The 26137-nt window shown below is 39.7% G+C and overlaps 1 protein-coding gene across 1 annotated transcript in view; it reads left to right on the plus strand.

The window, feature by feature from the left end:
* Positions 1-26137, plus strand: part of arrdc1b (arrestin domain containing 1b) — a 57397-nt gene that overhangs the window by 22275 nt on the left and 8985 nt on the right. Inside the window, exon 2 of the mRNA XM_055179990.2 lies at positions 20050-20160. Within this exon, the coding sequence (XP_055035965.1) occupies positions 20050-20160 (111 nt within the window). The remainder of the gene's footprint in view (positions 1-20049; positions 20161-26137) is intronic.

The following is a 26137-nucleotide window of genomic DNA, read 5'->3' on the forward strand; positions in this document are numbered from 1 at the left end:
TGCTAGGGAAAAAATTTGCATCCCATAATGATTACACTCTGAGTTACAAGTCAAACGGTCCAACCCCCGTGTCTCTACGATGTTCTGATGCGGAGATATAAGGCTTTGTTTACTCTGTTGCTAGGGTACTGTATTTGGTTGCTAGGGAAAAAACTGGCATCCCATAATGATTACACTCTGAGTCACGAGTCAAACGGTCCAACCCCCGTGTCTCTATGATGTTCTGATGCGGAGATATAAGGCTTTGTTTACTCTGTTGCTAGGGTACTGTATTTGGTTGCTAGGGAAAAAATTGGCATCCCATAATGATTACACTCCGAGTCACGAGTCAAACGGTCCAACCCCCGTGTCTCTACGATGTTCTGATGCGGAGATATAAGGCTTTGTTTACTCTGTTGCTAGGGTACTGTATTTGGTTGCTAGGGAAAAAATTGGCATCCCATAGTGATTACACGCCGAGTCACAAGTCAAACGGTCCAACCCCCGTGTCTCTACGATGTTCTGATGCGGAGATATAACTGTTTGAATTTTATGTTGCTAGGGTGCTCAAAAGTGGTTGCTAGGGGCGTGGCTTAATACCTATGTAAGGATCCTGTGAGACTGATTGGATGCCTGAGTAAAATGAGCCCACCCCCATGTCTCTATGACACTGTGGTGCAAAGATATCCATCTGGCCATTTTATAATGGCAGTCTATGGGAGATGTTGCTAGGGTGCCCAAAATGGTTGCTAGGGGCGTGGCTTAATAGCTCTGGGACTATCCTGATAGATTGATTGGATCTCTGAGTAAAATGAGCCCACCCCCTTGTCTCTACGACATTGTAAAGCAAAGATATCTCATCTGGAACTTTTTTAGTCCCTTATATGGGCATGTTTCCTGCCCCATTATAAGTCAATTGGAAATTTCGGGTGCCTCTTACACCCCAGGGGTACAACTTACACCCCATTGTGGTGTATGTTCATACTGAGCCTACCACCCTCTTCAAATGTTGTAACCCACATGTTTCTACAAAATCCTCGAGTGGAGCTATGACTGGTCAAAGTTGGGCGCAATGTTAAGTCAATGGGATTTTTCGGGTGGTTTTTCGCCCCCCTTTCGAAAATCCTGCACCCGATCCCTTAAAAAAGATATAGCACACCATTCCTCAATAAACCGGTCAATTTGGGCCCTCTTTTATGGGTCTACGACAAACCGTGTGGGACGAGTTACGCGCCGAAATTTATGCGACATAAGAATAAAGATATAAAAATAACTAGATAGAAAAGTTTGTTGACAAACTTTATGTTGGCTTGACAAAGCCTGGCCTGAACGTTTAAAACGGTTTGACAGAAGTTTAGTTTAGTAGACCATCTGGCTGTTAGTATGTTTAAGTATGAAGCTAGTCTGATTTAACATGAAGCTAGCATGATTAGCATGAAGCTAACATGATGCTAACATGAATTAGCATGAAGCTAGCATGATGTTAATATGAATTAGCATGAAGGTAGCATGATGCTAACATGAATTAGCATGAAGCTAGCATGATGCTAACATGAATTAGCATGAAGCTAGCATGATGCTAACATGAATTAACATGAAGCTAACGTGATGCTAACATGAAGCTAACATGATGTTAACATGAATTAGCATGAAGCTAGCATGATGCTAACATGAATTAGCATGATGCTAACGTGAATTAGCATGAAGCTAGCATGATGCTAACATGAATTAGCATGAAGTTAGCATGTTGCTAACATTAATTAGCATGAAGCTAACATGATGCTAACATGAATTAGCATTAAGCTAGCATGATGCTAACATAAATTAGCATGAAGCTAGCATGATGCTAACATGAATTAGCATGAAGTTAGCATGATGCTAACATGAATTTGCATGAAGCTAACATGATGCTAACATGAATAAGCATGAAGTTAGCAAGATTTATTATGAAATTAGCATGAAGCTAGCATGAAACTAGCATGAAGCTAGTATGACTTAGCATGAAACTAGCATAAGGCTAACATGACCAAAAGACCCAACCCCCATGTCTCTATGATGTTCGGATCCAGAGATATAAGGCTTTGTTTATTATGTTGCTAGGGTGCTCATATTTGGTTGCTAGGGGCGTGGCTTAATACCTCAATAAGAATCCTTAGAGACTGATTGGATGCCTGAGTAAAATGAGCCCACCCCCATGTCTCTGTGACACTGTGCTGCAAAGATATCCATCTGGGCATTTTATAATGGCAGTCTATGGGAGATGTTGCTAGGGTACCCAAAAATGGTTGCTAGGGGCGTGGCTTAACAGCTATGAGACGATCCAGAGAGACTGATTGGATGCCTGAGTAAAATGAGCCCACCCCCATGTCTCTACGACACTCTAAAGTGAAGATATTCCATCTGGGACGCTTTTATTCCCTTATATGGGCACGTTCCTTGCCCCATTATAAGTCAATGGGGAAATTTGGGTGCCTCTTACACCCCAGGGGTGAGACTTACACCCCAATGTGATGTATGTTCTTACAGAGCCTGCCAGCCTCTTCAAATGTGGTAACCCACAAGTTTCTACAAATTTCTCGCTTGCAGCTATGACCCGTCAAAGTTTGTCGCAATGTTAAGTCAATGGAAAATTTGGGGTGTTTGAGCGCCCCGTTTAGGAATTCGGTAGGTCCCATCAGTTAGAAAAGATATAGCATAAATCTACGTACCAGTCTTAAAAGTTTTGTAAAGTTTTGTGGGTGTAGCTTGAAAGCTCTAGGAGGAGTTACTGTTAGAAAAAGTGTGGACCAGAAGAATAATAATAACTAGATAGGTACATTTCCTGAAGAAAATGTGAGTGGTGCTTGCCGTGGCAAATTTTTGGGGACAGTATATGATCATACTTCCAGTCACGAGTAAAACGATCCAAACCCCGTCTCTATACGATGTTCTGATGCGGAGATATACGGCTTTGTTTATTCGGTTGCTAGGGTACTATATTTGGTTGCTAGGGAAAAATTTGACTTCCAATAGTGATTACACTCCGGGTCACGAGTCAAACAGTCCAAACCCCATGTCTCTACAATGTTCTGATACGGAGATATAAGGCTTTGTTTACTCTGTTGCTAGGGTACTGTATTTGGTTGCTAGGGGAAAAATTGGCATCCCATAGTGATTACACTCTGAGTCACGAATCAAACGGTCCAACCCCCGTGTCTCTACGATGTTCTGATGCGGAGATATAAGGCTTTGTTTACACTGTTGCTAGGGTACTGTATTTGGTTGCTAGGGAAAAAATTGGCATCCCATAGTGATTACACGCTGAGTCACGAGTCAAACGGTCCAACCCCCGTGTCTCTACAATGTTCTGATGCGGAGATATAAGGCTTTGTTTACTCTGTTGCTAGGGTACTGTATTTGGTTGCTAGGGAAAAAATTGGCATCCCATAATGATTACACTCCGAGTCACGAGTCAAACGGTCCAACCCCCGTGTCTCTACGATGTTCTGATGCGGAGATATAAGGCTTTGTTTACTCTGTTGCTAGGGTACTGTATTTGGTTGCTAGGGAAAAAATTGGCATCCACTAGTGATTACCCGCCGAGTCACAAGTCAAACGGTCCAACCCCCGTGTCTCTACGATGTTCTGATGCGGAGATATAAGGCTTTGTTTACTCTGTTGCTAGGGTACTGTATTTGGTTGCTAGGGAAAAAATTGACATCCACTAGTGATTACCCTCCGAGTCACGAGTCAAACGGTCCAACCCCCGTGTCTGTACAATGTTCTGATGCGGAGATATAAGGCTTTGTTTACTCTGTTGCTAGGGTACTGTATTTGGTTGCTAGGGAAAAAATTGGCATCCACTAGTGATTACCCGCCGAGTCACAAGTCAAACGGTCCAACCCCCGTGTCTCTACGATGTTCTGATGCGGAGATATAAGGTTTTGTTTACTCTGTTGCTAGGGTACTGTATTTGGTTGCTAGGGAAAAAATGGCATCCACTAGTGATTACCCTCCGAGTCACGAGTCAAACGGTCCAACCCCCGTGTCTCTACGATGTTCTGATGCGGAGATATAAGGCTTTGTTTACTCTGTTGCTAGGGTACTGTATTTGGTTGCTAGGGAAAAATTTGACTTCCAATAGTGATTACGCTCCGGGTCATGAGTCAAACGGTCCAAACCCCGTGTATCTACGATGTTCTGATGCGGAGATATAAGGCTTTGTTTACTCTGTTGCTAGGGTACTGTATTTGGTTGCTAGGGAAAAAATTGGCATCCCATAATGATAACCCGCCGAGTCACGAGTCAAACGGTCCAACCCCCGTGTCTCTACGATGTTCTGATGCGGAGATATAAGGCTTTGTTTACTCTGTTGCTAGGGTACTATATTTGGTTGCTAGGGAAAAAATTGGCATCCCATAATGATTACACTCTGAGTCACGAGTCAAACGGTCCAACTCCCGTGTCTCTACGATGTTCTGATGCGGAGATATAAGGCTTTGTTTACTCTGTTGCTAGGGTACTGTATTTGGTTGCTAGGGAAAAAATTGGCATCCCATATTGATTACACTCCGAGTCACGAGTCAAACGGTCCAACACCCGTGTCTCTACGATGTTCTGATGCGGAGATATAAGGCTTTGTTTACTCTGTTGCTAGGGTACTGTATTTGGTTGCTAGGGAAAAAATTGGCATCCCATAATGATTACACTCTGAGTCACGAGTCAAACGGTCCAACCCCCGTGTCTCTACGATGTTCTGATGCGGAGATATAAGGCTTTGTTTACTCTGTTGCTAGGGTACTGTATTTGGTTGCTAGGGAAAAAATTTGCATCCCATAATGATTACACTCTGAGTTACAAGTCAAACGGTCCAACCCCCGTGTCTCTACGATGTTCTGATGCGGAGATATAAGGCTTTGTTTACTCTGTTGCTAGGGTACTGTATTTGGTTGCTAGGGAAAAAACTGGCATCCCATAATGATTACACTCTGAGTCACGAGTCAAACGGTCCAACCCCCGTGTCTCTATGATGTTCTGATGCGGAGATATAAGGCTTTGTTTACTCTGTTGCTAGGGTACTGTATTTGGTTGCTAGGGAAAAAATTGGCATCCCATAATGATTACACTCCGAGTCACGAGTCAAACGGTCCAACCCCCGTGTCTCTACGATGTTCTGATGCGGAGATATAAGGCTTTGTTTACTCTGTTGCTAGGGTACTGTATTTGGTTGCTAGGGAAAAAATTGGCATCCCATAGTGATTACACGCCGAGTCACAAGTCAAACGGTCCAACCCCCGTGTCTCTACGATGTTCTGATGCGGAGATATAACTGTTTGAATTTTATGTTGCTAGGGTGCTCAAAAGTGGTTGCTAGGGGCGTGGCTTAATACCTATGTAAGGATCCTGTGAGACTGATTGGATGCCTGAGTAAAATGAGCCCACCCCCATGTCTCTATGACACTGTGGTGCAAAGATATCCATCTGGCCATTTTATAATGGCAGTCTATGGGAGATGTTGCTAGGGTGCCCAAAATGGTTGCTAGGGGCGTGGCTTAATAGCTCTGGGACTATCCTGATAGATTGATTGGATCTCTGAGTAAAATGAGCCCACCCCCTTGTCTCTACGACATTGTAAAGCAAAGATATCTCATCTGGAACTTTTTTAGTCCCTTATATGGGCATGTTTCCTGCCCCATTATAAGTCAATTGGAAATTTCGGGTGCCTCTTACACCCCAGGGGTACAACTTACACCCCATTGTGGTGTATGTTCATACTGAGCCTACCACCCTCTTCAAATGTTGTAACCCACATGTTTCTACAAAATCCTCGAGTGGAGCTATGACTGGTCAAAGTTGGGCGCAATGTTAAGTCAATGGGATTTTTCGGGTGGTTTTTCGCCCCCCTTTCGAAAATCCTGCACCCGATCCCTTAAAAAAGATATAGCACACCATTCCTCAATAAACCGGTCAATTTGGGCCCTCTTTTATGGGTCTACGACAAACCGTGTGGGACGAGTTACGCGCCGAAATTTATGCGACATAAGAATAAAGATATAAAAATAACTAGATAGAAAAGTTTGTTGACAAACTTTATGTTGGCTTGACAAAGCCTGGCCTGAACGTTTAAAACGGTTTGACAGAAGTTTAGTTTAGTAGACCATCTGGCTGTTAGTATGTTTAAGTATGAAGCTAGTCTGATTTAACATGAAGCTAGCATGATTAGCATGAAGCTAGCATCAAGTTAGCATGATTAGCATGAAGCTAGCATGATGCTAACATGAAATAGCATAAAGCTAGCATGATGCTAACATAAATTAGCATGAAGCTAGCATGAAGCTAACACGATTAGCATGAAGCTAACATCAAGTAAGCATGATTAGCATGAAGCTAGCATGATGCTAACATGAAATAGCATGAAGCTAGCATTATGCTAACATGAATTTGCATGAAGCTAGCATGATGCTAACATGAATTAGCATGAAGCTAGCATGATGCTAACATGAATTAGCATGGAGCTAGCATGATGCTAACATGAATTAGCATGAAGCTAGCATGATGCTAACATGAATTAGCATGAAGGTAGCATGATGCTAACATGAATTAGCATGAAGCTAGCATGATGCTAACATGAATTAGCATGAAGCTAGCATGATGCTAACATGAATTAGCATGAAGCTAGCATGATGCTAAGATGAATTAGCATGAAGCTAGCATGATGCTAACATGAATTACCATGAAGCTAGCATGATGCTAACATGAATTAGCATGAAGCTAGCATGATGCTAACATGAATTAGCATGAAGCTAGCATGATGCTAACATGAATTAGCATGAAGCTAGCATGATGCTAACATGAATTAGCATGAAGCTAGCATGATGCTAACATGAATTAACATGAAGTTAGCATGATGCTAACATGAATTAGCATGAAGCTAGCATGATGCTAACATGAATTAGCATGAAGTTAGCATGATGCTAACATGATTTAGCATGAAGCTAGCATGATGCTAACATGAATAAGCATGAAGTTAGCAAGATTTATTATGAAATTAGCATAAAGCTAGCATGAAACTAGCATGAAGCTAGTATGACTTAGCATGAAGTTAGCATGAAGCTAACATGACCAAAAGACCCAACCCCCATGTCTCTATGATGTTCGGATCCAGAGATATAAGGCTTTGTTTACTATGTTGCTAGGGTGCTCATAATTGGTTGCTAGGGGCGTGGCTTAATACCTCAATAAGAATCCTTAGAGACTGATTGGATGCCTGAGTAAAATGAGCCCACCCCCATGTCTCTGTGACACTGTGCTGCAAAGATATCCATCTGGGCATTTTATAATGGCAGTCTATGGGAGATGTTGCTAGGGTGCCCAAAAATGGTTGCTAGGGGCGTGGCTTAATAGCTATGGGACGATCCAGAGAGACTGATTGGATGCCTGAGTAAAATGAGCCCACCCCCATGTCTCTATGACACTGTAAAGCGAAGATATTCCATCTGGAACGTTTTATTCCCTTATATGGGCGTGTTTCCTGCCCCGTTATAAGTCAATGGGGAATTTTGGGGGCCTCTTACACCCCAGGGGTGAAACTTACACCCCAATGTGAGGTATGTTCTCACAGTGCCTGCCAGCCTCTTCAAATGTGGTAAGCCACAAGTTTCTACAAAATTCTCGCTCGCAGCTAGAACCCGTCAAAGTTTGTCCAATGTTAAGTCAATGGGACTTTCGGAATTTTTATTTCCCGTTTTAGGAATTCTGTAAGTCGGATCCCTTCAAAAAGTCATAGCACACTTCTTCAGACCAGTTAAAATGTCCGTGGAAAATTTGGTGGATGTAGCTTGAAAGCTGTCGGACGAGTTAGCTGCAGAAATTTAGTCTCAGAAGAAAAATAATAATAATAATAATAATAATAATAAGTTTAACTACAATAACAGTATGTTGGCTTTGTCAAGCCAACATAATAATAATAATAAGTTTAAATACAATATCAGTATGTTGGCTTTGTCAAGCCAACATAATAATAAGTTTAAATACAATATCAGTATGTTGGCTTTGTCAAGCCAACATAATAATAAGTTTAAATACAATATCAGTATGTTGGCTTTGTCAAAGCCAACATAATAATATCCCTGAGGAATAGTAATAGTGATGCCTTGCATAAATGCAAGCACCACTAATAATAATAATAATAAGCTTAGATCGAAGAACAGTATGTTGGCTTTGTCAAGCCAACATAATTATAAATTAAAAAATATAATGTAAAATTATGAGAATTAAATGTCAAACCAATAAAACAGGCAATTAATCGTTATAACCGTTACAATTTATTAGACAATTAACCGCCAGCCAAATTTCATAACCGTGACAGATAGCTTTAGGTATAATACAAAATAATAATGCTCTGAATCTGTGATAATGCACTGAACTTTGATAATATGATATGGTTCTTTTGGACAAGGGAGTGTCCTAATATCTCTACAAAAATACTCATCCTTTTCTTTCTCATTTCTTCGCATGCAGCTGTTAGTTTGACCTTGTATTGATGGCAGTGATGTGAATAGCGGATGTATTGTAGCCTCCCGGGCTGATGAACTGATCTGAGCAGTGCTGATCTATGGCTGCTGTGGATTAAATGGTGTAATAGGCTCATAAAGGGAGTTGTGATGAGGTCAGACCGAAGAGAGAAAGCTGGTGCTCTTCTCTGGTACTAATTGCTCCTGAAGTTTTAATGAGGACATGGGAGTTTAGTTACACTCGGTCTGGAGCTGAAGATGAGATCCTCAGCTCGTGATGCCATGCTAATGATCAAATATAGACTTGTTTTCCTACTGAGTCTAACCTCTGTGTTCAGTTTGTCGTATTGATTGTTTTTTGTTAAAATAACGGTTCACTCAATGATTATTCTGTCTGTCATTTTTGTCACCCTCATGTCAGTGCGTTTGCTACTAGGGGTGTCACGATTCTCCATATCCTCAATTCGATTACATTTTCGATTCTAAGGTCACGATTCGATTCTCGTTTTTTACATTTTTTTTGAAAGCACAAAAAAATGCTATGCCATTTTTAGACTAGACTTTTATGAAATATAATATCTGACCTTAAACCCGGAGATGCCCTACTATGTTAGTCGTGCTGCCGGTGGAAAAATATGGTACACGCACATACCTGATAAAACAAAACTTCCTGTCAGATGAACATTCCTGTCAGTACTTTGCACCTTAAAAACGCGCTTTTATTACCGTCAGATGAGATTGTGCGGATATACCCCAAAAAGTCATGTTTAAATGCTGTTTTCATAACTCTTAAGCAACTGAAATAAGTTGTTGTGAAACTTATGCTGCATTAACACCAGCCGCGGTAGAGGCAGCAAAAACGCGCTATTCGTGCATAGTTGGACGCTTGAACATTTGAGTTCACTTGTTTCATTTGCTTGTGAAAGCCGCATGTGAAAATCTAGGCATTTGAGACATTCACGCTGAAATTCGCGTCATGGGAGGGGCTTCTACGACTCTGCTGAGACTCCGCCACTCCGCTTGCTTCCTGTAATCACGTCACTACCACAGCAAGGTCCCGATTGGTTATCGCGGCGCGGAAATCCACCCGAGTTGAGATCTTTCAACTTGCGGGTTTTCAGCGGCAACGCTCAATTCGCATGGAACGAGCCATCTGCGCCTCTCGTTGCGCGGCATTCGCGCCTCTTGTTCCGTGGCATTCATACCTCTCGTTCCGTGGCATTTGCGGCTCTCGTTCCGCGCCATTTGCGCCTCTCGTTCCGCGCCATTTGCGCCTCTCGTTCCGCGGCATTTGCGCCTCTCGTTCCGCGGCATTTGCGCCTCTCGTTCCGCTGCATTCGCGCCTCTCGTTTCGCTGCATTCGCGCCTCTCGTTTCGCTGCATTCGCGCCTCTCGTTTCGCTGCATTCGCGCCTCTCGTTCCGCGCCATTCGCGCCTCTCGTTCCGCGCCATTCGCGCCTCTCGTTCCGCGCCATTCGCGCCTCTCGTTCCGCGCCATTCGCGCCTCTCGTTCCGCGCCATTCGCGCCTCTCGTTCCGCGCCATTCGCGCCTCTCGTTCCGCGCCATTCGCGCCTATCGTTCCGCGCCATTCGCGCCTCTCGTTCCGCGCCATTCGCGCCCCTCGTTCCGCGCCATTCGCGCCTCGCTTACAGCGTGTACCGCGCCGCAGGATGCGTAATCGCATCTTTGCATTGACATCTGCCATGCTATCTTTTGACTGGCTGTAGCTAGCTAAGTTAGAGGAGGTTGACTCGCAGCACTCAACACATGTTTTTTTCCTGCTTGGCAAGCAGACCAGACGTGACATGGGGGTGTGGCAGCATAGTCGATTCCATTTTTTTATTCGAAGTTCGAGGTTGGGACTTAATTTCAATCGATTTCCCCACACACTTCATCCCTTCAAAGCTCTCACTTCGGAGGCTAAACCCTTCAAGAGGCTTAAGGCGTAGGGATGAGCCATGAATTTTTGTGAAATTAATGTATATATATATTTGTTAATGTATTTCCACATTTTCATTTTCTGATGGGGAAGTTAGTAGCACAGTTAAATGAAATTACGAAATTAGTCAGTGTTTATAAATAATTTCTGTCATTACACTAGTCTGATGGCAAACTTATTTAAATGGGTTTAAATGGTCATAATGTATTCTATGTTAACATCATAAACAAATTATGCTTTCTTCCTGCCGATGATGTAAGTTAATGGCCCGGTCTCTTTTAACCGATATCATTAATTTTATTAATAATACTGTTGACTCTTTGAAGTTGACCGCAGCAAAGTCATTTCTTTGTTTTCAAGGCTTTGAATGTAACAAGAAAAACCTGACTTTACAAACACACTGTAATGCTTTTGTGTGTCTTTGCTCCAGCTGATTCATATCCAACTCGACAGTAAACAAGGAAATATCAGTCTTACCAAAATGCAGCTGTCTGTATCCACGCCATTGCAGACGGCCCTTCCTAAGTCCTGACTCATTCTATCACCATGATCTCATGGGGTCACATTTGCTCAGACTTGCGATTCAATTCAGTGCCGATTGGTTGAAAAGCTGCCAGTTACTAAGGAACTTTTTTGGGATATTTTATGGAGCTGGGCTGTTTTGAGTTTGACACCAGACCAGAATTGTAAAAATGCTTGTTTCTATCTATCTAAATTCATGCGTGTTTTGGGATATCTCTTAAACTCTGGATTGAAACGAGGAGATGCACATACATTCTGAAATGCGTTTATGGAGTTTTGTCTGTGCGTTCTCATGTGCAATTTAATATATATGGAAAAGACAATGGCATCTCCTATTACAGCAACTTCCATTGTTCTTATGCTCCCTTTCCACCAGCAAGAACCAGGTGGTAGTTCAGAGCTAATGCTTTTGCTGGTTCTTAGTTGCCTTCTAAGAACTGTTTTGCCTTTCAATGCGTTAGAGAGCCGCCACAGAGCCAAGTCTTACGTCACTGGATACTTCTCATCTTTCCCAGCAATGTTAGCACAGCAGCGCCAAACACACCATCAACAGTGTCACATTATTATTATTATTATAGTCATGGCTTTACATAACTACATTGGCATCCAAACTCAGCGAATCCAACATGTACTTGCAGCAGGGATGCACCGTTCCGATATTCTGGATCGGTATCGGGGCCGATCTGGCCTTTTTTGCTGGATCGGATATCGGACTAACAGGACCGATCCAATTCCGATACTGTGCGTTACCCATGGTTGTTACTGACAAGCGATTATAAGCTCTATAATCAAAGTCATCTTAATACACTCGATAGCTTCATGTGAAGGAACAAACGCACATTTGAAGATATTTAAGTTCACAGAAACTGTACTCGAAACTGGGTTAATCCACTGGTAAAGCGGACGAATAAAACGCGTCATTCAACACACGTACACGCACAATAACTGTGGGTTATTTTAAAGATGTGATTTTATAAGTCTCAGTAAGCTGTTGGATGGATGCAATGCTGAGCACATGATGCATCTATTCTCTTTGTGTTTTAACTGTTATGAACTTTACTTTCCATTTCGGAGTGAGGATTCCCATGTGAGTTCGCTTTAAGTGCATTAATGCTACGCCCAGGAAGCACAGTATGATTTAGGTGCACTTAATATGATTTAGGCGCATCAATTCTGCACCCGGGATGTGCAAAAAAACGTCCGGTCAAGTGTATAATTTTCAAAATAACCATCTGCACCCTAAAGATTTTTTATTGTGACATTTTTGCGCAATTAAGGAAAATAAATTTAGCGTACTTATTTGATCAAACATACCCATTTTATTTTCTCCTAAACACTGACATGGTTAATAATTAATAATTTACTTGTAAATCATTTTAAATTATACTAAATGTAGCAGAAAGCACTATACACATTTAACATTGTGTGTGCGTGTGTGTGTTAATTGAAATTGTTTAAGAAAAATACAGTAGTATCGGATCGGCAGGTATCGGTCGATACTCAGAATTCGGGTATCAGAATCGGAAAGAAGATGGAAAAAGTGGTATCGGTGCATCACTAACGTGCAGCTTGATGTAATTTTTAAAACACTATAACGGTCATGACTTTGCATACCTACACAGGCATATTTGAAGAAGAAAATTTTCTTAAAGGCATTAAACTTTTGTGAAATCATAAAAATACTGGGAACTTTTTTAAAAAGCGCTGGTGGGGAAAGAGTTAAGAACCACTTTTCCTTGCTCCGAGCTAGTGCTTTGGGTGTCGAAAAAGAACTGATTTGAAATTAAGCTCTGGTTCTGTTCTGTACCGGCACTCAACTGCCTTGGTGGAAAATTGGCATTAGTGATATTTGGCATCAAGTTATCAGTAAGTTGCGATTTTGTTCTCTTCAACTCACTGGATAGAAATCTGCTATTTTCAGTAATTGTATGTTGGTTGGGTCAAATATGGGCAAACCCAACTGTTAGGTGCTACTGTAAATAACCCTATGCTGGGTTGTTGTTACCCAATCAAGGGGTGAAACAACCCAGTATTTGACACAAAAGAAGATATTTTGATAAATGATGGTAGGTTGACAGTACTGAAATTCATAGTAGGATTTTTATAGTTTTTTCTACTATGGAAGTCAATTAATTTTGGGCCATATGCCCCATTTTGAGATCGTCCTATCGTCAGCCTGTGAGATCGCCGATACACGACAACTGACAAATTACTTTATGACAAGTCACTTGATTGGTGAACAAAAAAGAAGCAAGGGCAACACTGTCATGACTGCAACCTTCTTAAAGCTGATGCCATTCATCCAATCATGTCATTAAATCCATCTAAAATTTCCTGTGTGCCAGGGAGCAGGAACAACACACTCGCAGGTTTTAAACCCCTGTACTCCTAAAAACCTCTCTAGTGCAAGGAAATGGCAGAGCCGCGCGTATTACAAGCTCATGTGCAGGGAAAAGTCCGAATCATGCGTATTACAAGTTCAGTCTATGCGGCGCGCATTTAGGTCCGAGCAAGAGTCCAAGACTCGCGCATTAAGTCCAGGTGCGTGCGTTACAAGCTCTTTCGCGCAAAGTGAAGCCCACAAACCCTTTTATGCGAGGAATAGCATGCAATGACGATAGTTGGCGAAGGTTCTTAATATTATCATCATAGTTCACATTATCATGCAAAACTTTGATGATAATATTAATACCATCGGCAACTATCGTCATGAAAGCCTGCTATTGGCGATATGTCTGACGATCATCGATACACCATACTATCGTCTATCGGCACAACTTTAAAGTCAGTAGGTAACGTTAACTGTGTGCTTACCGTATAATTTAGCAAAATATCTTCTTTTGTGTCATACAGAAGAAAGAAACTCCTACTGGTTTAAAACAAGATGAGGGTGGGTAAATGATGACAAAGTTTTCATTTTTGGGTGAACTCTATACCTTAAAAATCACCCAGAACAGTATTTACTTTCAGACACATTCAAAGCAACTTGCATTGCATTCAATTTATACATTGTTTTTCATCAGTATCGGTTTTCCTGGGGAACGAACCCATTGACATTTGCATTACTCATGCAGTCCTTTATCAGTTCAGTTACAGAAACTTAGCAACCACAAAGCAATGAACTGACAACCACCCAGAACATCTTTGCATCATAATGGCAAGTTCTTAAAATGTTTAAAGATAATAGTTTTATCTGTAGTAGTGTTTTTTTATATTTGTAGTACAATATTTTAGCTGTTCATTCAAGATTTTATGGTGTGTGTGTGTGTGTGTGTGTGTGTGTGTGTGTGTGTGTGTGTGTGTGTGTGTGTGTGTGTTTGTGTGTGTGTGTGTGTAGAAAAAGTGACGTGCATATACAAACATTTATTTGTGTTATGTCACAAAGGACCTGTGCTGGCAGGGACATTATCAATGCACATGGGCGGCACTGAACAGAATATAATTTCAAATAGACAATAAACCTTCAGACTGTTCTGCTTTTGTCTTAGTCTGACAATCGTGTTCAGTACAGGGTGTAACTGTGCAATCGGTTGGTTTAGTTTACGAATATGTCTTTTGTGTAGTATTCTGAGATGAAATTTCATTTATAATAGATGGTTGCAGTGTCTCGCAGTGTGCTGTTGATTGGCAACAGTGTTGCTTACTCTGTGTGTGTTAGGAAGCAGGTTCAGCCCATGCTGTCTTCCCGTGTGGAGGGGTTGTAATAAACACAGAGGTCATGCTGGTCACCCACTGCAGTAAGCTATGTAAGCAGCCAAGATGCATGTAAAGGAATCTTGTATTAAAGTTATATATCAAACCATTTTGGTAAATTACTTTGTTAATCTTATTTGAGTCAATCGATGGATCAATGCTTAACTACGTAGCTGCCAAATAAAAAAACTCACATGCTATAATCTCAATTCATAATCACTTGCTGCATGTGTGGCCTATTTCCATTTTGTGAAGGATTCATTTCCATCTTGTTGTTTTGTTCGTGTGGAGCCGTGAGACTCACAATGAATCCAGCTGTCCCAACTGTGTGATGTTTTTATGTGAATTCCCTTTTATTATGTATACATGCATATATCAGAGTATCCTGCAGAAAATTTGTTATTTAAGGTGGTAGGGTTGGGCGGGTGTGTTTATGCCGGGGGCGTGGCAATCAAAGGGGCGGGGCATATGTGTCATGATGAAAATTTAAAATATTTTTTATTAAAACACTCAAATAAAACTTAATTTTGAAGAACCTATGACACAAAATGAACACATACTAGATTATTAATGAATTAAATGTTTTTAACAGAAACCTCTTACAGGAATAGCTGCGTGATGAAGTGAAACTAAAGGGTTAATAAACACAAACTGAAGCAGATGTTGTAGGACGTCTGATGAACAATGATAGATAGCGTGAAGATTGTAAAAACTGATTATTTCCCACTAATAATTACATTATCTTAAAGGAGTGTAGCATGTAAATAATGCACATAAATAATGTGAGCAAGAGCGCTCAACAATTATATCAAATCAACAGGCACGTGCAACCTAGTTAGCAGGTTGCTCAAAAAACAAAATCACCAGCTAACTTACTTTAAATTAGCAAGAACTATAGACTAATACAATAACAGGCTTAAATAAACCCAAAACATAAGTCCACTTACAGTTCTCACAGACAGCGTTTTATCAACTGGGTATTCTCCAGACAGTGACAGTGACTTTCTATTATATTGGCCGTGTGGCGCGCGTGCACGCTCGCGGTGTGAAACACGTCCGCGCTATTCTCCGAGATGTTTCATCAACTGGCTAGTTATCCTACAGACAGTGACAGACCACGTGTTTCTCTTATTTGGCCATGTGGCGCGAGTGCCCGCTCGCGGTGTGAAACACGTCTGCCCTATTCTCCGAGATGCACCTGATAACCTTTTGTGCCTCATTTTTTTCCGACCTATTTAAGGCGGTAGGGTTTCCCAGCTTAGGCGGGCCGCCCGAACTGCAAAGTGCTGAATATGCACACACACCAAATATGTGACACTGGATCACAAAATCAGTCATAAGGATCATTTTTTGAAATTGAGATTCATGTATCTAAATAAATAAATAAGATTTCCATTGATGTATGGATAGAGCAATATTTGGTCATAATACAACTGTTTTAAAATCTGTAATCTGAGAGTGTAAAAAAATCTAAATATTGAGAAAATCACCTTTAAAGTTGTCCAAATACAGTACATTTACAGTACATTTATTTTTTGTCATGACCGACTGTTTTTGCATATATTTAAAATGTATGTTTGTTTTCACAAATAAAAGTCACATGTTTGTCTTAAAAACGAAACTCGCAAATGCAAAATTTAGGCAATAGCATATGTAATTTAAATACGTGGGACACACTGAATGTATTGAGTAAATATTTGTTTACAAGCTTTGCGTTTAATGTTAATGTAGTGGTAGTCAACAGTTTCCTGATGCCAGGAGAGGTTCCCAGATGGCACATAGCAGATGGCACCATGGTGGCGTAACGCCTCTTGATTCGTTCATGAATAGTTTGAAACTCTGAATCTCTCATTTGGATTTCTTTAGGCTCCTTTGCCAGTGTGCCAGGGAAGGCACCTGCCTGGAACAACAGCGTGTTGCCATCTGTCACCACCAGTATTTTTGTACCTAGTGCTGCTGCTTCAATTAGGTTTGGCTAGAAAACAGCCTTTTACATTCCCTGACTGTGTGCTTTACTTATTTGCCGCTGTGTTAAAATGGCTTCCTCTGTATAAAATGTATTCTTTGACTTTTTATCATCTTCTTTTCATTTGGATGAAAACATTCAGTCTGAAACATCTCCAAAAATAGCGCCTCATTTCTATGATGAGTGTACTGGGATCTCGCACACCCTGCCTGAGCAGTTTATACATCTGTTTGGAGCTCATTCACGCCAGCTGTTCATTTTTATCTCCAGCCATCACAGTTTTGTCACTGGCATCCTTTTTGAATGGGAACAGGAAATTTGATGTGAATAGACAACTCGGAAAATATATCCAGCCCTTGTTTTTGTGTCGTGTGAAAAGGTTGTTTAAATATTGTGTGATTGTCGCCTCCTACCTTTGTGAATGTGCTGAATAGTATCTCGTCCTTTCAGAGATTGAAGCTGTAATGATGGTGTTTGCTCTGCCCTGCTGTTTTAAGTCAATCCAATTGAGATTTCTTGGGCTGTCCACCAGCCCGTTACATAATCAGATCAGCATGTGGTCACATGGCCGTTTTTCAGTCAGTTTTGCACTTTAATTCAGATTTGTGCACACTGCTTGACAGGGTCACACCAAGTGTTGTGTTTAAGCTGTAGTCTTGACCCATGGACTGCTCAGAGTCACACAAGTGTTTAAATGTTTGTCTCATGGCACCATGCTGCAGCAAAGGATTGTGACTTTTGCTTTAGATGAAATTGCAAAAGTAACATTTTTCAGTTTTTGCAAACCATCTCGAATGCATACTGTGATATGCACATTTGTGGTATTTTGCGATATTTTCAAACAGATTTCATACACTTGTCTTTCAATGGTTGGACAAAACAGATTTAAGATCTGTATCTTGTGAATTTTTTTAGACCGGCAAAGCTGGTTTCTGTTGCGTGTGATACCAGTCCAGTTTTGTAGACTGAACAACAAAATTCAGCATTTTCAAAACTGATTAAAACTCAAATGTGACCCTGGACCACAAAACCAGTGATAAGGGTAATTTTTTTTAAATTGAGATCTATACATCACCTGAAAGCTGAATAAATAAGCTTTTCATTGTTTATTATGATAGGACAATATTTGGCTGAGATACAACTATTTGAAAACCTGAAATCTGAGGGTGGAAAAATCTAAATATTGAAAAATTGCAAAAAAATGCAAGATAAAAGTTTATCTACGGTAGGAAATTTACTAAATATCTTTATGGAATCCTTACTTAACCTCTCGATGCACAGTAGCTCGGGGGCGGAAAGACGGCAGTTTTTTTTAACGCTGATAACAATATCTATATATCCTAATGTCTACAAACAATAATAATATTAAAATAACTATTCATCTGTTAAAAGGTCTATGGGTTTAGCATCAGTGTATTCTCTCTGTTTTGAGATACAGATGCTCTAGCGACATAAATATAGTATTTTTTTACAGTATTCCAGATGACAACATGAAAAATATAAACGGGACTCTTTACCTTTGTGTTGATATAAAGATCGCGAATCGAATCCAGTCTGTTTCATATTTGTGAATAACCCATAAAAACTCTCCAATAAAGTACATCCAATGACTATTTTTGTCCACTAATGCATTTAATCCGTGAAATATAGATATATTGTCTATTGTTTACATCAGATTTCGCATGAACGTCTTGTAATAGAATAGAATATACAATCTGAGGATTATGTACGTCGTATTACACTCACGTTCAAACCCGCGGTCAATCATAATATCCAAACAGCGCTGTCAAATATCGTGACGTCATCTGACCCGCTCGTTCCTCCAATGACTTCATGGAAAATATTGATAGACAGAACTTGTAGCCAATTAGATAACAAATCCAATGATCTTTGTGTGACGTTTTATTTCCTGGTGTGGAAACGGCATTTTATACGCTTACATAAGGATAAATAATAATAAGAATGAATGTGTATGCATGTAAACAAAATACTTTTATTTTGGGGCTGACTGGCACCTAGAAAGGCACTAGTCTTACAAAAACTCTTGCAAGAACCTCATTTTTGGGCCTTTTGACCTCAAACGTGAAACATAACTTCTGTCAGGCATTAAACTTTTGTGAAAATCATGAAAAATGCTGGCGCTGGCTGGCAACTTTTTTAAAAACGCTGGCGGGGAAAGAGTTAAGAGTTCAGTTTCAGCAACTAGTCAGACCATTAAACAAACAGAAACCGGAAGTAAAGTTCAGTCCAGACGCTTATTGCGTCACCGCACGTGCACCCGATAAAACGGTCTATAGACGGTTTCAGCAGTAACAACATAAACAAGCGGCTTTTGTGGTAATCACGTAACTTCCGGTAAACTCTGCGAAGAATAAATAACAACAAAGTTTATTTATATAACAAGCAAAATAAACAACATGTAGATTACATAGGAACGCAAAACATTTGTTATTTTCGACAAGGTATTTGTTTAAGAGTTCAGTTTCAGCAACTAGTCAGACCATTAAACAAACAGAAACCGGAAGTAAAGGTCAGTCCAGACGCTTATCGCATCATCGCACTTGCGCCTGATGAAACGGTCTAGACTCCATAGTCAGTCCTCAAATAAGATATAATAAATGATTCAGATTTGAGAACAGGATGAACAAACGTTTAGTAATCTGGTCTGAGGCTAGACAAGTGTGACGTTTAGCATGACTTGGTGCTTTAAGAAGTCTGACGTTGGTGTGTGTGTGCATTGGTTTTGTTTGTTCAGGTAGTTGTGATTTTATCCTTTTGGGTACACAATGATCGAACCTTTGTGGAGAGCTTAGCATTAAGCAATTCAATTGCAAATAAGGATGTTCGTTATAGACGCTCCATACAAAAAGGCTTTTCCATCTGGATGAATACAATTTGTACAGAATGTTCGTTCTGTTGATGGATGGGACGAGTAAACAATCGGCATTCTTAACATTTTCATTCTCAACGTTTTCCTAGACCTAAATGTGAGGAATAGATCAGATCTCTTTTACTGTGGTCCATTCTTATTCAAATTACTCTTATCAGGCATGTCCTTACATCATTTTATTGTCTTAAATGGTTTAAAAGACTAATACAATAAAGGTGTGAAAGGAGATTTGCCAACATTTGTGGTAAACAATCTTATCAGAGGTCAAAAGTGCAAGGTGTGTCAGAAAAAGATTTATGAATTTATTTAATGTAAAATTATAGTTCCTTAATACATACAAATAAGACTTTATTATAGTAATTTTTGAATAATTATAATAATATTTTAGATGTATTACTGATTACATTTAATTTGAAAAATACTTTTTATTATTTACAGTATCATATTGGATTTATTAAAAAAAAATGTTTGTGTGGGAATGGGATGTAGGTGAAAATTCTGAGCTTTATCAAATAAACCACATTTTCAGAAGGTTTGATCTGTTGTATTTCTCTTCTTTTTATGCAGCCATCAAGGTGAACTGCGTGGGCTCGTGCGGGATCTCGTCCAAACTGAATGATGCCTCATGGATGGTGGAGGAGCGATACTTGAGCAGCACGCTGTCTATAGCCGACAAAGGTGAGGAAGACGACCTTCAGACACCAGCTGTCTTGAAGTTTAGTGGTTTATAAAAAAAACACCAAAATGGCACCATCTTAAATAAAAACTTGCTTACATTGAAATCAAAGGACTTCTTTGTTCATTTGCGTATAGTCATGTTGCTCGGTCAGCGGTTTGTGTCTGGTAGGTTTCCCGTTCTGAGTATGTGTCTGTTTGGGTCTTCCTGTCTGTCTAAATGTGTCTGATATCACGTAACCCTTAAAGTAGGTATGAGCTCTTTTACTTGAACCTTTCTTTTGACTGTTTTAAACAGTCTACATGCTAATAAGGTGCATGCGTGCGTGTGTTTGATGTTATCTGATGAAGTGTATGGTTGGTATATGTATAGACTCAGGAAATGGTTGCTGCTTTAAGAGAGAATTCACCTCAAATTCACTCTCAAGTTGTTCCATTTTCTTAATAAAAATTTACTCACCACCATGTCATCCAACATGTTGATGTCTTTCTTTGTTCAGTCGAGAAGAAATTGTTTTTTGAGGAAAACATTCCAGGATTTTTTTCATTTTAATGGACTTTAATGGACCCCAACAGTTAACAGTTTTAATGCAGTTTACAATTGCAGTTTCAAACGATCCCAAAAGAGACATAAGGGTCTTATCTATTGAAACGATTGTCATTTTTTGGCAAGAAAAATAAAAAATATGCACTTTTAAACCACTTCTCGTCTTCCTCTGGCGTGACGAGCCAGCACGACCTCACGTAATTGCGTAATGACGTAGAAAGGTCACGTGTTACATGAAACACACATTTGCGGACCATTTTAAACAATAAACTGACATAAAGACATTAATTAGTATCATTCGACATACAACAACGTCGTAACGGTCCTCTTTCTCCACACTTGTAAAAACTGGGGTGTAGTTTCGCATACGTCATCCGTGACCTCTTGACGTAATAATGTATTACGTGAGTTCGTGCTGGTGCATCACAGGACCGGAGGAAGACGAGAAGTTGTGGTTTAAAAGTGCATTTTTTTTATTTTTCTTGCCAAAAATGACAATCATTTCGCTAGTTAAGACCCTTATGCTTCGTTTGAATCGTTTAGAGTCCTTTGAAACTGCAATTTTAAACCGCATTAAAACTTTTAAGTGTTGGGGTGCATTAGAGTCCATTAAATTAAGAAAAATCCTGGAATGTTTTCCTCAAAAAACATAATTTCTTCTCGACTGAACAAAGAAAGACATCACATTTTGGATGACAGGGTGGTAAGTAAATGTAAATGATTTCATTGCTTCTGCTATTAATGTGTCATTCACTGGAAAAGGAGAATGGTTGGAAAGGATTGGTCATCACAAAATTCTTCTTTTGTGTTTCACAGAAGAAAGGAAGTCGTAGGGTTTAGCATTTCCTTTTTCTCTGTTGTGATGTTTGAAGCTGTTGTTCACTACCTGTTTGTTTGAGCCAAGCATGAGAAAAAGTGATATTTTTAGCTAATGTTTGATCTGTAGCTTTTAAATCTTAAACCAATTTCAAACCTTAACCCTTAAACGAACATTTTATATTACATTTTATAAAGCACAATTCCATTAAGACAGTTTTTTCTGATACAATCTTGCAATCCAAAAATGCAAGGAAGTACATCTCAACCCACGTTCAGGTCACACAGACTCCTTATGTTCTCGGTGAACTTATGTGCACTGACAGGTCTTTCCCATTAAAGTGCTTGTTAGTACACATGCTCCAGCTTGTCCTGTGACCATTTCCAGAAGACCTTTAAGTGTCTGAATCAGATGAGCTGAGTAACAAATCTCGCACGAGCCTGCAGGCCGATAGAGATGTTAAATGTTTTCGCTGCCAAAAAGTAATGCTGTCTGCCCATTAGCAATTTAAGTTCCATTCTACAAAGCTCAGCAGTACTGATGTGCAGGTGGTGGAGGTAGATTTAGATTTTCCACCGAGATTTAAAAACTGGGTGTTGTACTGTGTGAAGTCACAGCGCACGGTTAGATGCGTTTTGGAATGTTCCATCAGACATGCGAGAGCTGATGCATTGGCAGGGTACTTTCTAAGAAATTCAATAGACTTCTGTTTTTGCATGATTCTGCTCGGTTGCATCTATTATGTACACACGGTTGAACTCAGTCTTGAAAGTTATTAACACTTTCGCTTACCAAGCAATGCAATAGACAGCAAACCGTTGTAATTGGTTAAACTCTGTTACACTGTTTTTGGAATTGCTTGATTCTGATTGGTCAGTCACAACATTACAAGCTAGAACTGATTCATGCAGAAACTTGACTGAAACTACATGCATGTTTATTGTAAACATGTATGCCAGCATGTAAAAAACTTCAGTCATCTGAGAAGCAAGTGTGTAATAAACTAGAAATATTATGGAGGCATCTGGGTTATTCTGAATGCATGTTGACACCCTTTTGAGTTTACTTGCGCTATGTTTACCTGATGACGATGTAGTAACAAACAGAAAAGTCATATGAAAACACACACTGTCAAAAAAAAAAATTGTTTAGGGGCCAATGACGTGAAGTTAATTATTTTGTGTCTTTATGGTTGTATTAAATGTAAAAGGGTTAACATTTCAAAATTTATTTTTCCTGTTACTTGCATACATTCTCTTTTTTTGAGGACCAAGTCAAAAATTTCTGGTTTTATTTCATTTTAAAAGAATATTTGGGGGATAATTGCAAAAATGTCAGTGTGGTGTAACCGATCTGTCTCAATTGGTGTTTATTTTTTTAAATGATAATAAAAATATATTCATAAAAAGGTGGAATAAAATATAATCATCTAGTTTAGTGTAATATGATTTATTTACATTTACATTTTCAGGTCCATTCAGTCTTAAAGGAACAGTATGTAAGAAATGTATATCAATTAATCATAAAATGGCCCTGATATGTCACTAGACATTAAGAAATCATTTTCATTTCAAATACTTATATCACTGACAACAACGGTCCGGCCAGGATATTGTTATTTAAAAAGTGGAGTTGCAGCCCTCAACTGATGTTTATGTTGTCATGTTGTGTATTGGCCACCAGTTGTGTGATTGCAGTACCGGTTTTAGCCACAAGTTTTGTGATTGCAGTACCTGTTTTGGCCACAATCCTACATACTGTTTCTTTAACTTTCATAAAAATGGTGCAAATGTAATTTTTTAAAATTTAAAATTAACATAAATACACTATGTGTGTTGAAATAAACCTGATGCATGCTTTTAAAACAGTTTTTAAAAAAGATTTTTGAATTTCTCATCTTGCAAAACCGTTTTTGTCACTGACCCTTATGCTGCATTCACACCAGCCGCGGTAGAGGCATTGAGCGTGAGTGATTTCAATGTTAAGTCAATGTGAAGACGCTTTAATGTGCTTCTGGATGTCTCGTGGCGCGAATGAGGCGTTTAGCGCGGTGCTGTAGACACGTGAATGGCGCGAATTGAGCGTCACCGCGGGAACGGGCAAGTTGAAAAATCTGAACTTTGGCGGAAAAACGTGCCGCGTGAACCATTCAGGAGCTTGCTCTAGTAGTGACGTGATTACAGGAAGCAAGCGGAGTCGCAGAAGCCCCTCCCATGACGCAAATTTCCGCGTGAATTTCACACGCAGCTTTACGCGCGAATGAAGCGAGTAAACTCAAAATGTTCAAGCGGCACACTAGACACGGTACACGCGAATTTGACACCTCAAAAGCGGCCGGTGTGAACCCACGGTAAGACAGGTCCTCAAGCACTACTAAAAACGCTGTATTACACGTGCCAGGCCAGTAGATGGCCATGTTACTTTGTAAAGAAACACAACACGCCTGCGCACATATGCATTATTTTACGGAGTGATGCATATAAACAACAAAGGCGACAAAATCAATGTGATGTTGTGAAGATGGACTATACAAGTGACCTTTGATTATAAAGCGGCAAAAATGTTTAAACTTTGTTGGAGAAGCAATAATAAACTCAATATCTTGAGCAGCACAGAGTCCATCAGGCCACCATTGTTGTTTTGGTTATACTCGCTCATGCCTACAGACTGAAAAGCAGCCCTGGTCATCTTTGTCTATTCTTTTTGACAGCAGGTAGGGCAGTCACAATGATTAAATAAATCGTCTCATCGCGATAATTTGACCTCATTGCAATTATTTCAGATCACCGCAATGATTGCACATCTCTTTAAAAACACAAGGGGGAGCTGCAGAGCCTGTATAAACGAAACAGTATCAGATGGCGCCCCTTAACTGACAGTGTGATCCGATACATTGCAAAGCCATTCAGTACAGTGGAAAAAAACAAAAAGTAGTATGAACTGCCAGGTAAAACATACATTTCCGAACAAAAATTATTTCATGAACAAACAAAAATAGTTTGAGAATTAAATGTCAAAGCAATTAAACAGGCAATTAATCGTCATAATCGGCAAAGCTTTAAAACAGGTAATAAACCGTCATAACTGTCACAATTTATTAGACAGTTAACCGTCAGCCAAATTTCATAACCGTGACAGCCCTAACAGCAGACACTTTATGAAAGGGCTCTATCGCTGTAAATCATTTCCCTGTCTGACGTTGGCTGATGACGACACAAAGTTCTCATTATCTACATTTCTTGTTAACTATTTAAAGGCACAAGCTGACAGCTTGGATAGTCTGGTTGACTTGTTATTAGTCACACCTGACTTGTCAAACAAACTTGTTCCACTTGTTATATAAAACTCAATAGGGGGGGTTAATATTTAATGTTGCAGATCGGATCACAAGTGGACGAGAGATGCATTCATACTTCTGAAATATTTTGCTTGAATGCATTGTAAATCGAAGTGCCTGTCAAATTCATTTCATGAATGGCTGGAGTTGCCTAAATCGACCCCGAGTCCTGAATTAATGCTTGTCCTTTGAAGTACCGATATGGCTACTTTTACAGAACAGCTTCCTTCCTCCCAAACAATAAAAACTCGGCTTGAACAGCAGATAACTCTCTGCTGCTCTCAGACCTGCTGTGTGTCAGTGAACTCCCCGTCATTTTCTCTAAGAGGCCTTTTCCTGTCTTACGGGCCGTGACATGTAAACAAAAAAATTATTTACACTGTGATGATGACCTCATTTTATTCTCGTCCATAAAGGCATCGTTTCCCAAAAATCGTTTCATGTTGTTCTGCCCATACATTAGGTGTGTGTTAAAAGAGGACAACACCCTAAAGTAATTGTACTGCCAAACAGTCACAGGAGGAATGCTTTCACAGTATTATGTATGTGGTATGGATGCGAATTCTTGTAAATGTTTGGCTAACCTGATTTGTGGAGTTTGTTAATGCTATTGGTGTTCGGTACGTGCTAAGATTGTTTATCCTGTTTGAGTCATACTGTCCTGTGAGATTTCCACCACACCTCATTATCAATATACCATTTTCTATTGATAGTGAAGTAAGTAAGCCTGTTTTAGCTCTACTTATATGGAATTATGGGATATAAAACATGCATGCTTAATAATAATTTCATAGCAGCATTAAAAATATATAGTACAGGTATACTGTACAATAATGCTTTTATTAGAGTAATGTGTATTTTAATAAAATTATCACACTACCACAAAGTTTTATCATCAATCTGTATTAAAAAAAAAGTTTTTTTCTTGGTCTGTCTATCTCTCTTACAGTTACTATTGTCTCTAAAATTGCAAAGACGATTTCCTCTATTGTTTTTCACTGTATTAAGTTGTTTCGGATTAAAGTATCTGCTAAAGGTCCAGTTGTAAATGTTAAAGGGACACTCCACTTTTTTGAAAAAATGCTAATTTTCCAGCTCTCCTAGAGTTAAACATTTGATTCTTACTTTTTTGGAATCCGTTCGGCTGATCTCCGGGTCTGGCACTACCACTATTAGCATAGCTTAGCATAATCTATTGAATCTGATCAGACCATTAGCACTGCGCCAAAAAATAAACAGAGATCTGATATTTTTCCTATTTAAAACTTGACTCTTCTGT

Source organism: Misgurnus anguillicaudatus, chromosome 9, assembly GCF_027580225.2.
Source record: "Misgurnus anguillicaudatus chromosome 9, ASM2758022v2, whole genome shotgun sequence".
Classification (NCBI taxonomy): domain Eukaryota; kingdom Metazoa; phylum Chordata; class Actinopteri; order Cypriniformes; family Cobitidae; genus Misgurnus; species Misgurnus anguillicaudatus.